Source organism: Capra hircus, chromosome 18, assembly GCF_001704415.2.
Source record: "Capra hircus breed San Clemente chromosome 18, ASM170441v1, whole genome shotgun sequence".
Lineage (NCBI taxonomy): Eukaryota > Metazoa > Chordata > Mammalia > Artiodactyla > Bovidae > Capra > Capra hircus.
In genome coordinates, this window is record NC_030825.1 from 11,384,296 (window position 1) to 11,398,472 (window position 14,177).

Consider the following 14,177-nt stretch of genomic DNA (forward strand, 5'->3'; position numbering starts at 1 on the left):
ACCAGTGTCTGGGCTGAGTGGCCTTTCCTTTGCAATAACCGCAGCTCTCTTCCTGCTCCCATCTCAGTCTCCTGAAACCTTCTGACATCACCTCGGAATTTCCTAGCGCCAGATTTGTTTCCCTTTATTTGTCGCTACTCTCTAGCACAGTGCCTAATGTGTACTCAGTACTTAATAGAAAGAAAAAGAAAGAAAAGTCGCTCAGTCATGTCCGACTCTTTGCAACCCCAGGGACTGTAGCTTACCAGCCTCCTCCATTCATGGAATTTTCCAGGCAAGAGTACTGGAGTGGGTTGCCATTTCCTTCTCTAAGTACTTAATAAATATTTGGTAAATTAAATAACCTTCATACAGCCTTCCTGAGCGCCCCACATCCTGGCTCCCTTCTCACAGACCTTAATTGCTACACTTCCATAACACTTACCTCATCATACTGACATACTTGCTTTTTGTTTATTTATCTAAAAATGCACTAAAAGCACGGTCTGTATCATTCACCAGTTATTGGAACCTAGTAGACACTATATAAATGTTTCTGTGGATCAACCTGAATGTCAAATATTTGCTGCCGTGAGTCTAAAGGGGGTGGTTTTCCAGGTATCTTATGAATGCCTTTAGCATTTTATTTACTGTAACTCATCAGTAACATCAGAAGAGGTCCTCTTCACCTGGAAATGTTTTATTTGATTTTGGTGTCCCTCAACCCAAAATCACTTAGGTTATTCCAGCTGCATGTGTCTAAGAGGCAGTGTTTACGTCCCCTGCTGCTTCCCCACCCTGCTGGCTCTGTCAGCAACCAGTAAATCTGGGGAAATGAGCTCTGCCTTCTCCCTACCCACCAGACCCCAGCCAGCAAGAAAACAGCAGGTGACAGCCACGTACATGACTGTTCACATTAGCATCAAGCAACAAGGTGAAAGGCGGCCTAAAGACATACACAAGTCAAACCTGACTCGCCCTGTTGGCTAGGAAGGTGGAGGAATGTCCCTCCCCACCTGCGGTGAGAAGCGGGCAGCATTCACAAAGGGATGTACGGTCCTGCCGGATTTATAGACTACCTGGCCCCAGTCTTACATGGCCAGAGTGGGTAAATCAAACCCCAGACAGACAGCAACTCATTCTGCTCCATATAATGCACTCAGCCATCTGTTTTCAGTATTTATAGACCAGGTGTCAGGTGCAGCTAACCTGGAGAAGAATGCAGTCTCTGTTCAGGTGCCATACTGCAAGGAGTCTTGCTTTGCTCAGCTTCTCCGGGCAAAACCAATGAGTAAATAAGTTAATGAACTGCACTATATCCTTGCTATAAATCTCATGTTAATATTTCTCATTAACAATATCTTTAATGTTAGACAGCAAAGGGATCTATTGCAAAAGACTCCTACAGATTTCCTTGACCCTTCAAGCACCGTTTATAAGCTGGAACCAAGTCTTACCCACTCATAGGAACCTATTGTATATTTCACTTTCCAGCTGTGCACTCAATGACGTAATGTTGGTAGCTTGAAAGCAGTCATGGTTAAGAGTATTTAAACCACCAAAACATACAAAGCTGCAAGTCAGGAGCACATGCTGCTAAACATTTATGGGCACACCACTCTTTGTAATTCATTGTTTTATAAAAATGCAACTATAATTGATTAATTAGTACATAACAACAATGTGCCAGGCACTGAATTAGTAGCTGGGAGATAAAACTTTAGCAAGCCAAGGTCTCTCCCTCATGGAACTCAAGTGATCAGAGTCAACATAGCCAATAAACAAACAATCAATAAACAAGACTATTACAGATTGTGATTTTTGTTATTGTTCAGTCGCTAAGTTGTGTCCAACTCTTTGTAACCCAATAGACTGCGGCACACCAGGCTTCCCTGTCCTTCACCATCTCCCAGAGTTTGCTCAAACTCGTGTCCATTGAGTCAGCGATAATATCCAACCACCTCATCCTCCGTCATCCCCTTCTCCTCCTGCCTTCAATTTTTCCCAGTATCAGAGTCTTTTCCAGTGAGTCAGCTCTTCACATCAGGTGGCCAAAGTGTTGGAGCTTCAGCTTCAGCATCAGTCCTTCCAATGTATATTCAGGCTTGATTTCCTACTGCTGGAGAAAAAAACGTATTTGTTATTTATTGCAGCATAACAAATTACTCCAAAATGTAGTAACTTAAAACAATAGATACTATCTCCCAGTTTCTGTGTTCAGGAGTCTGGATGTGGCTTAGCTGTGTCTTCTGGACTCTCACAAAGCTGCCATCCATGTATGAGTCCAGAATTTCAGTCTCATCAGGTATGCCTGGGGAAAGATCCATTCCAGGTCCGTGCAGTGGTTGTGGGCAGCTCTCCATTCCTTCCAGCTGTGCTTGTAGGCCTCCCTCAGCTTCTTGCCACATCCTTATAAGACTTTCCAAAGATTCTATTACATAATAACAGCATCCACGTACACACTCCAGGCTCCGTGCTCGGCACTTTACATTACCTGCTTTCATCCTCGCTTATCTTAGAAGCATTATTATTCTCCCCCATTTGAACAGGTGAGGAAACTCAGACAAGGAGAACATAAGCAACTTGACCAGGTTCACTCAGCTTCTAAGAGGTGGAGCCAAGGTAACAGTCACTGGCCAATTGTTCCTCCCTACGTGTCAGCTCCCCATTATGCAATGAGATCCCTGCCTTCATGGAGCTTCAGTGCAATGAAGAATGACCATCGAAAATGAGCATGAATTCACTGAGAGGAGAAAGAGGGGGTAGAAAGGTCAAAAGTAGGAAAAAGTAGGGTATAGTAGAAAAAAATCCAGTCTGGACAAAGTATGAAAGGAGGTGCGGAGGGCGGCTCAAGTTGAAGCAAGAGAAGGAGGGGGCACCGGGTGGGTTAACAGCCAAACCTTCCTCTGTGTAACATTTCCTCTTTGATTTTCCCCCACAGCCACCATTATGCTTGTTATTAGTGATAAATGTTCCGTTAAATGCTTACTCGTATGGCAGTCGAGGTAGCTGTGTAAAACATCAAGGGTCTGGTGATTGATTATATGCCATATTTAATGACACAGTTTGATTCTTTTTTTTTTTTTTTTCAAGATTAAATGTTTGGTTTTCAAATCAGTGTGGTTGGTGAACCCAGCCCGTGGCTGCGGAGATACACCCGAGGCTTTTTCTTGCAGACACACCATCTTCCCTTTGTTTCTAGGATATATATTAACTGGTAGCGAGTCAACACCCAGGAGGAGATGGTGAATGCAATAGAAATGCATGACTGAAGAATTCAAACCGGGAGAGCAGCTTGACTCTCAGATATGTCTTACAGATCAGATAGCTTAAAATAAAATCAGAGCAGCCAATTTAATTCTCCCAGTTTTGACACAGTGCTTCTCTTGGTCCAAATAAAATCCTATCTCCTTGAGCTAGAGTTCCCCAAAGGATGAGCCATTCCCTGAGAATAAATGGCTCTGGTTTGGAAATGCCAGTGATATGCTCAGACCTTTGAGATATAATTTAGTTCAGGGAAACAGTAGTGTATCATCATTATCAATAATGAAAGTAAGTTGGCCAGCTTGTGTGCTGCGTACTGGCTGGGTGTCGGGGTCAAAGGCATGGTCCTTGCCCTTGAAAACTTTGTCATCCACTTAGGAGATGGTAAATGGGCATCAAAATAAGGCCAAATGGGAAACATAGCCTTCAAATTAGTCAGAGGAGGACAGGCACTGTAATAAACTTCCCTTAACCCTGAGCAAAGGCTTGCCTCTTGTTCACATTCCAGCCTACAAGCGTGTCAGTGAAGGGTCTCTGTGCCACAGGCACGTGGAGATCCAGACTTCTTCCTTCTGGGGAATAGAAAACACAGAGGATTGTGCGGGAGCTTTAGGGGCCAGATTAGTCCATCACTTCTGCCCACATTCCATTGGCCAGAATCGGTCACACAGTTCGTAAGTTCCAGCTGTATGTGCGTGCTAAGTCTCTTCAATCTTGTCTTATTCATTGCAACCCTGTGGACCATAGCCCGCCAGGCTTGTCTGTCTGTGGGATTCTCCAGGCAAAAATACTGGAGTGGGTTTCCATTTCCTTCTCCAGGGGATCTTTCTGACTCAGGGATTGAACCCAAGTGTCTTACATCTCCTCCACTGGCAGCCAGGTTCTTTACTACTAGCACCCCTTGGGAAACCGCCGCGCAGTCAAAAGAAATAGGATTGGGTAAACAAGTAAAACTGTCTTCACCACAGTTTCCTGTAATTGCAAGCAACCCCAGAATCAATTCTTGCTGACTTCAGGGCCAAGAAGAACCTCCTGAATAAACCGGTGTGTTACAGAATCCAGGGGAGAGTTGCAGTCAGGATCCAGCATAGTCCCACATCTCAGGCACTCTTCCTATTGGAGCTGATCACACCCAACTCCCCACTGAGCCCTGAATCAACTGAGAGTGTTTAAACGTGATAGCAAAATACCTGTCAAATATTCAAATGAAAAACATATGTATTGAGGGATAACAGTGCAGTATTGCTTTTGTGTTAAATTTATCAGATCACGACTGGATTAAAAAACGTCTTTCAAGTTTCACACGACAGAAAAGACTAAATTCACAGTGGCATGAAGGAAGAGCAGTATAAATGACTCTAAACCTCAGTTGGTGTTTTCTCTCTTGTAAAATGGGGACAATAAATGCAACTTAACATGCTCGTTGAAAAGACTGACACTGGTTTCTGAAAAGCAGAGTAATCTGAGACCTGGTCCAGATTGTTCAGTTCCTAAGGCTGTTATCTTTGTCCTAATCTCATCATCAGATTTAGCCTCATTTCCAGATCAGTTCCATGAGGCCACTCTGAAATGACATATAATGGATATAAACATCAAATGTGCAATGTGTACCCAAACCCTGGACTTAGAACATTCTGGAATGTATCACATGCCCCCTTAAACAAGGACAGAAAATAGATTCCATCCCCACAGCCAACTCCAGTCCATGCATAAGGACTGTTCTGCTTGGAGAGACTCCAAAGGTACGTTTGTCCACCACCGCTGAGAGTGCTGCCCTTCCCAGGTGCCTGCCCTGAGGGAGGGGGCACACAGCGTCAGCCGAGCGCAGGCCGGCCACCTGTCCCAAGCAGTGACTCCAGTCTAAATGCCATCCTCTCTGTTGTGTTTTTGCCTCGTAGACGCTGGAAAACCCCAAGTATGAACTGATCATTGAGGCTCAAGATATGGCAGGACTGGATGTTGGATTAACAGGCACAGCCACAGCGACAATCATGATCGATGACAAAAATGATCACTCACCAAAGTTCACCAAGAAAGAGGTAAACCCCCTGCTGAGCACCCCTCGCGGTCATGGCCGTGATTGCTGATTAACATTAATTCCATGAACCACAGCCCTGCTGGCTCCCTGTTTGCAACATCAAAGCTCTCCTTTGTGGAGGGAAGATGGTGTTTTGCCAGAATAGTTTTCTACATTTTTATCTTTTTTTTTTTTTAGTGGAAAATACCAGAGCATTATGATTCAAAAGCACTGAATCTTGTTAAAGTCCATAAGAAAATAACTTTTAATGCCAAAGTGCCACTTTCATAGTTTTATCGGTGTTATTTAGTACTGAATTATGCGAGTCCTATTGTGGTTTTAGCATAACAATAACTATTTTTTCAGCAAGTACAGATTGAGGGGCCAGACGGAACAGCAGCAAGAAGGTAAAGCAGATTTTCTTGGCAATAACTGGGCGGCCCAGGAGCTTATAAATAACAACCAAGTTAGCTCGTCCGGGAGAGCCGTCATTTATTTGCGGCTCCTGTGCTTTTATGATCGTGGGTCATGGTTGCTGTTTCCCATCTATTCCAACGGAATAGTGTTTGGGGACAGGCTGAGTATGCAAGACCGGATCCAGCTGCTGAATATGTGTCCAGACTAAGCTGTCATTGGCACCGTACATCTGAAGGCAATGTGACGCTTTTGGTTTCTTTGGGGGTCAAGGACCAGAGCCAAGGACTTAACACCCCTCTTACTGACCAAGAGTAGAGAATCAGTCATGGCAGCCCCCCATTTGCCAAACCTTTCCTGTATATCCACCACCACCACCTCAGGGATCTCCACCTGGGATCCACTGCCTCAATTGATCGTGTGAGGTTGGCTTAATGAGCCACATTTTTTGAGCAATCGGAGAGCTTATTCAAAGCTCAGAGAATCTGGGTCTCCAAGGTCTTGGGCAGAACGTGCAGCAGAAGTAGGATGTGAGCGCTGCGCCCTGTGAACCATGCTCTCGGCCCCAAAGCTGCACTTCGTTGCCCGCTGTTGATGTTTCCTCCCCTCCCGGGCATCAGAGAAGAGACCCAGGTCTGGACTGGCAACTGTGCACCCCTTTCTCTTGTGCCCCGGGCCACCCCTAATGACCCTTCCCAGCCCTCTGGCTCCCCAGTTACCTCTGCACATCAGCAGCCCTGCCTGACTCATCCAGGAGGTGGAAATCTCCCCGTCACCCATGGCATCTTGGACACTCAGGATTCTAACCTCAAAACAGCAAAGTCCACGTAGCTGATGCGGTCCATTCTATCGCTCCCACAACAGTGCTTCTGTAACTGCTAAGATAGATTGCATATTATTCCCATGTTTCTCCAACTATGCTCCAAGAAATTAGTTCCATTGTACAGGAGGAGGTGGAGGCAGATTTCAGGGTCAAAGAAATCTGGAGAGCACTGAGAGGGATGGTATGCAGGGTTTCTTTTACTATAGGGCTTCTGGGTACTTTAAAATGCTTTGTGTTTCTCTAAGGGGTTGGTATGGGCTGTAAATTTTCTCAGGCTTATTTTGCCTGGGGATAATTTTTCCTGGACCACCTCACCATGTCTCATTGAGCTGCTGTTCCTAAGATATTCAATGGGAGGTATTGGTTGATCTGTAAAATTTCTCAGGAACTTCTTTTAAAAGAATAACTCAAGGCACTGTGGAATGGTCAATATAGACATAGTAATGACACTAGAAATTGGATAACCCCAATCTGAAATAAGAAAACCTATCCATGTTACCAAAAGGGTGATATTAATTAGTTATATCAGTGGAGGCTGAATTGAGCTCAGCTTGTGTTCCTAGCTATGGGCTAAATACTGTGAGAGGCTCTTGTTGTTGATATTGTTGTTAATACCACTGAATTTAAGGAAAGATTTAACATAGGTCTGAATTAAAGTAAGAGACCTTGAGTAGCATAGTGTATTCACCTGTGAATATTGGCAAAATCACAGAACTCTCTTCAAATGGACATTGGATAATGAGCTTGAGATTCCCGTGGGGCAGAGCTGACATCACAACTTGTATGGAGATACAAGTAACAAAACGAGAAAAATGGGAAGCTAGTACTTCACATTCTCTCTCTTAGGCGTTAGATGTCCAAAAGAGTCTTTGCCAATGTTGAGCAAATCAAATTCACAGCTGAACTGTCTAGCGTGTTCCAGGAAAGCTGCTGTTCTTTGTCACTGAGTGGGGGTTCATACACTGTGGACGCCAGAACACTAGAGGCAGTGAAAGAGATGTGATGGGGTGAGCTCTCGACCAGAAAGGGATTCACACCCCACCTATAAGCCACGTGATCGCAGCATGTTCACCGTCTGCGTTCTCCTTTTGTCGCCTGCTAGTGGGGCTGATCATAAAGCCCACCTCCCTGAGTTCTTGTGAATGTTAAATGAGCTGATGGTGACAAGCACTAGATCCTGTGACCTCGTGTTCTCTAGTGTTGGTGGTGAGGGTGTGGTGGTAATTTAGAAAGTGGCAGTGAGCAGAGTGGGGTAAAGGCAGTCACGAGGAAGACGGTGAGGAAGGTGCTGGTGAGGAAGATGGCAGCAGTGAGCAAGACGATGGTATGATAAATGATGTCATTTCTAAAATTCAGAAGGCCAACCGAAATTCTTATCTAAGGGGCTGTCTTCCCTCCATGTTGAAAAGCTGCTATTTTCCTCTAAAGTGATCTACGAACCTGCTCAAACACTTCAAAATACGTGATTAAGACCCTCCCATGATTAAGGGAGAAGTAATTCTGAAGAAGAGAGGGCAGAAACTGTAAAACTCATCACTTTGGGAAAAGGCAAAGACATCTGAGAGAAGCCTGTTAGGTGGAGAAGGGAGGGGGACTCAGTCCAAAAATGGTCTTGGGTGTGGAAGAAGTCGAACAGGATGAACTAAGAAAAGAAAGTAACAGAGACCTGTGACCCTGAAGCTGAAATAATTTTTAGAGATGCAGGTCAGGGCTCAGTCATCCCAGAATGGAAACGGTGGTCATTCAAGGTTGGAAGTATCTAGAAACCTGTCCAAGAAGATGTTTTATGTAAGTTTCTTCATATACAAGGACATTTCTTAGGAAATTCATAGAAATATTAATAGCTGATTGTTGTCTTTTTTTAAATTTCTACTTTGTATGATCTTTCATCTCCAGAAAAATGAATTTTTTTGTCTGTTTAAAAGAGGAGTCTCACCTGGCCAAAAATTACAGACTGCAAATAGTGCAGTGTTAAATGAGATAGAAGTATAGTTTCTGTCACATAAAAGTGCCAGGCCAACATGGCAAGACCATGGTCTTGTCAATTTAATGTGTTCCTCTTAACCTTTCTTCTCTGCCTTCCCCAATGCTGCGTCATGGTACAGCTGTGCCAGCTGTCATGTCTGTGTAACAGATAAAAGGAAGCAGGAAATGAGAAAGGCAAAGGAGAACCTATCACCTAAATAAAACGTCCTCTAAAGAACTTCCCCAGAAAGTCAAATGACATCTACTTGAGTCTCCTCAGCCTTCTTTATCTGTAAGGGATATTGAGAAATGACTCCAGCTGTCTTTAGTTGGCAGGTTGCAGCCCTTGATAATATAGAGGTTGGTACTGAGAAAGGAGATGTTGTATTTTTAGTTATTTTAAACAGCAAATAGTGCATACCGAGATCATTTGTTCCCCTGTGAGTATTCATGCTGACTGTAAGCTTGTTGAAAAGTGAAGCCCACACCTCTTTTATTCTCTGTTGCATTCCCAGTCGGCACTCAACAATCCAGTACCTACTGAATGTTTCCTGAAGATAATTTTAACTTGAGAACAGTGTCCTTGGGTGTGAGGAACCAAGTGCTGTAAATTGTTACTGATACATGAAATCAATCTTAGTCATTGATTTTCATGAAAATTTGGGTTAGAAGCACTAGTCTCCCTATGGAGAGTCTTCTCTGAGTTTTCCCAATAGTTTTTACACATGGTTTTAACTGTTAATGTTTACCTGTTAGCTGTGGCTTTTCTAGATTACGTATTGGAAATGACTTTACGAAATATAGGTAAACTCTCCAAACCCAGAGTCTGAATTATGGTTGAGAATCTAAGTCCCATTTAGAGCAAAAGGACTTGTCCATTTCTCTCTCTAAATTTTTTTTTAAGAAAAAATGTGTTATTTGTTCCTTATAGCATAGTTAATGTTCAACAAATATTTTCACATAAACCCCAGAATTGGGGGATTAATTAAATCACTATTGATTTTAAAAGACTGTATTTGCAAATAATTATAAGATTTTTAAATGATTTTCAAGTTTTACCTTAAAATGGAAATTGGTAATGAAGATTTAATAACTTAGGAATTTTTTTTTGGCCTACTTGATGAATTATTTTTAAGGTAAATATTTTAATGTTCAACCTATAACAGTACAATACCTGTGATTAAAATGGTGTAAAAAAAAAAAAAACCTAAAAGGCCCTGTTTTTCTGGAAACTGAGAGATGAGTAAATGATCCAGTTTTCATAAAGGGGTAAAGATAAATGGCGTAAGCTGGGAGTCAGCAAGTTGAAACTGAGTCAGCAGCAGATACTTGCATTAAGTGATCAAGAGGGTACTTGGGTCCAGTCTGCAATTCACAAAAGTCAGTGTCAGGCCTTGAAGGACTTCGATGCTTCAGGAGTCTTACCTTTTCTTTGCAATACTGGCTTTCATAATAAAAATATTATATTAATTATTTATTAATTAGCTGCCTAACTCAGCCCATAATACTTTTTCCTCTTACATGTTTAACTGAAAACTCTGTGGTCTCTTCTTTATGTAATAATTATATAAAGACATTTTCTACAGAAAGGGAACAATAAGTCTAGTCTTTTCTCTAGCAGGGTTGATGAAGCTTGCTCTGTATTGTTGACAGTTTAGAAATATTTTTTCACCTTTACTACATTATTGGAAAACTCATGTGAAATTGAAGAATTGTGGTTATATATAAGAACATCTCTATCAAGTTTCTATCATATAGATATATATATAGCTCTGCAGTGTCAAATGTTCTTGTATAAAGACCAATCTTTAAACTGATGACACTTGTAATCATGTCACCCACATCTTTGTTTTGAGGCAGTTTAAGATTTTTGTATGTCGGTATTGCAGGCAAATCAAAAGAAATTTAAATCTCTACCAGTGTGTTCATTTTGACTCACTGCCTCTTCATTTGTAAGTTTATTAATCAAGGGGCTATTTTATTTATCACATTAGAACTTTACTTTTTCCTCTAAATGAAATATCTGAAGCAAGATGTCAGGATAACATCAGTGTACACACAGAAATCCTTTGCATTCCTATACACTAACAACAAGAAAACAGAAAGAGAAATTAAGGAAACAATTCCATTCACCATTGTGATTAAAAGAATAAAATACTTAGGAATAAACCTACCTAAAGAAACAAAAGACCTATATATAGAAAACTAAAACACTGATGAAAGAAATCAAAGATGACACAAATAGATGGAAAATATACCATGTTCGTGGATCAGAAGAATCAATATAGTGAAAATGAGTATCTATAGATACTCCAAAGCAATCTATAGATTCAATGCAATCCCTGTCAAGCTACCAACAGTGTTTTTCACAGAACTAGAACAAATAATTTCAAAACTTTATATCAGTTCAGTCGCTCAGTCGTGTCCGACTCTTTGCGACCCCATGAATTGAAGCACACCAGGCCTCCCTGTCCATCACCAACACCCAGAGCTCACTCAAACTCATGTCCATCGAGTCGGTGATGCCATCCAGCCATCTCATCCTCTGTCGGCCCCTTCTTCTCCTGCCCCCAATCCCTCCCAGCATCAAAGTCTTTTCCGATGAGTCAACTCTTCGCATGAGGTGGCCAAAGTACTGGAGTTTCAGCTTTAGCATCAGTCCTTCCAAAGAACACCCAGGGCTGATCTCCTTTAGAATGGACTGGTTGGATCTGCTTGCAGTCCAAGAGACTTTCAAGAGTCTTCTCCAACACCACAGTTCAACAGCATCAATTCTTCAGCACTCAGCTTTCTTCACAGTCCAACTCTCACATCCATACATGACCATTGGAAAAACAATAACCTTGACTAGATGGACCTTTGTTGGCAAAGTAATGTCTCTGCTTTTTAATATGCTATCTAGGTTGGTCATAACTTTCCTTCCAAGGAGTAAGCATCTTTTAATTCCATGGCCGCAGTCACCATCTGCAGTGATTTTGGAGCCCCCAAAAATAAAGTCTGACACTGTTTCCCCATCTATTTCCCGTGAAGTGATGGGACCAGATGCCATGATCTTCGTTTTCTGAATGTTGAGCTTTAAGCCAAATTTTTCACTCTCCACTATCACTTTCATCAAGAGGCTCTTTAGCTCCTCTTCACTTTCTGCCATAAGGGTGGTGTCATCTGCATATCTGAGGTTATTGATATTTCTCCTGGCAATGTTGATTCCAGCTTGTGCTTCTTCCAGCCCAGCATTTCTCATGATGTACTCTGCATATAAGTTAAATAAGCAGGTGACAATATATAGCCTTGACATACTCCTTTTCCTATTTGGAACCAGTCTGTTGTTCCATGTCCAGTTCTAACTGTTGCTTCCTGACCTGCATATAAGTTTCTCAAGAGGCAGGTCAGGTGGTCTGGTATTCCCATCTCTTTCAGAATTTTCCACAGTCTATTGTGATCCACACAGTCAAAGGCTTTGTATGTATTTGTATGGAAATACAAAAAACCTCGAATAGCCAAAGCAATCTTGAGGAAAAAAGAATGAAACTGGAGGAATTAACCTGCCTGACTTCAGACTATACTACAAAGCTACAGTCATCAAGACAGTATGTTACTGGCACAAGGACAGAAATATAGATCAGTGGAACAAAATAGAAAGCCCAGAAATAAATCCACACACCTATGGACACCTTATCTTTGACAAAGGAGGCAAGAGTATACAATGGAGAAAAGACAATCTCTTTAACAAGTGGTACTAGGAAAACTGGTCAACCACTTGTAAAAGAATAAAACTAGAACATTTTCTAGTACCATACACAAAAATAAACTCAAGATGGATTAAAGATCTAAATGTAAGACCAGAAACTATTAAAGTTCTAGAGGAAAACATAGGCAAAACACTCTCTGACACAAGTCACAGCAGGATCCTCTATGACCCACCTCCCAAAGTAATGAAAATAAAAGCAAAAATAAACAAATGGGACCTAATTAAACTTAAAAGCTTCTACACAACAAAAGACACTATAAGCAAGGTGAAAAGACAGCCTTCAGAATGGGAGAAAATAATAGCAAATGAAGCACCTGACAAAGAATTAATCTCAAAAAATATACAAGCAGCTCAATACCTGAAAAATAAATGACCCAATCAAAAAATGGACCAAAGAACTAAACAGACATTTCTCCAAAGAAGACATACAGATGGCTAACAAACACATGAAAAGATGCTCAACATCACTCATTATCAGAAAAATGCAAATAAAAACCACAATGAGGTACCATCTCACACTGGTCAGAATGGCTGCTATCAAAAAGTCTCCAAACAATAAATGCTGGAAAGGGTGTGGAGAAAAGGGACCTTCTTACACTGTTGGTGGGAATGCAAACTAGGACAGCCACTATGGAGAACAGTGTGGAGATTCCTTAAAAAACTGGAAATAGAACTGCCATATGACCCAGCAATCCCACTGCTGGGCATATACACCAAAAAAACAGAATTAAAAGAGACACATGTACCCCAGTGTTCATTGCAGCACTGTTTACAATAGCTAGAACATGGGAGCAACCTAGATTTCCATCAGCAGACGAATGGATAAGAAAGCTGTGGTACATATACACCATGGAATATTACTCAGCTATTAAAAAGAATGCATTTGAATCAGTTCGAATGAGGTGGATGAAACTGGAGCCTATTATACAGAGTGAAGTAAGTCAGAAAGAAAAACACCAATACAGTATATTAATGCATATATATGGAATTTAGAAAGATGGTAACGATGACCCTATATGCAAGACAGCAAAAGAGACACAGATATAAAGAACAGACTTTTGGACTCTGTGGGAGAAGGCGAGGGTGGGATGATTTGAGAGAATAACATTGAAACATGTATATTACCATATGAGAAATAGATGACCAGTCCAAGTTCAGTGCGTGAAACAGGGCACTCAAAGCCGGTGCACTTGGACAACCCTGAGGGATGGGATGGAGAGGGAGGGAGGAGGGGGGTTCGGGATGGGGGACACATGTATACCCGTGGCTGATTCATGTCAATGTATGCAAAAAACCACTACAATATTGTAAAGTAGTTAGCCTCCAATTAAGATAAATAAATTAATTTGTTTAAGATTTTTGTATGTTGGTATTGCAGGTAAATCACAAGAAATGTAAATCTCTACCAGTGTGTTCATTTTGACTCACTGCTCTTCATTTGTAAGTTTATTAGCCAAGGAACTATTTTATTTATCACGTTAGAAATTTACTTTTTCCTCTAAAAATATCTGAAGCAAGATGTCAGGATAACGTCAATGTACACTATTCCTTAACTTTATCATTTTTGCTTTCTGTAAACCAACAAAAAAAAAGGATGACTTTAAATCAGTCTAGGATTGAGTTAGTTCATCGTTGAGTTTCAGTATTGTGTGAGGGCTATCGTGGTTTTTCTTACTCTTAGGTACAGCCTCTCTGGAATTCTAACTGAAATATGGATACTTTTTACAAGGGCTTTTCCACCTTGGACACCCTGAATTTCAGTGGCCTTGTCAGCCCCATGAGACTGTTGAAAGCTCTGCTCAGCTTCCTGGTCTCATAGCAGCACTTTCTCCCCACAGCCTCTGTCCCTGGGCCCTTATACTCTTACTCTGCCTTGAGAGTAAAAGCTTTATAAAGTGTTGGCTTTACTTCAGTTAACTCCCCTTCACAGCAAGATCCTGGATTCTCAAGTTCTAGCTGCCTTGGTA

General features: G+C 41.6%; 1 protein-coding gene across 1 annotated transcript in view; it reads left to right on the forward strand.

The window, feature by feature from the left end:
- The window catches only part of CDH13 (cadherin 13), a 1,049,904-nt gene that overhangs the window by 888,459 nt on the left and 147,268 nt on the right, over positions 1-14,177 (forward strand). Inside the window, exon 8 of the mRNA XM_005691833.2 lies at positions 5,142-5,282. Coding sequence (XP_005691890.2) covers positions 5,142-5,282 — 141 coding nt within the window. The remainder of the gene's footprint in view (positions 1-5,141; positions 5,283-14,177) is intronic.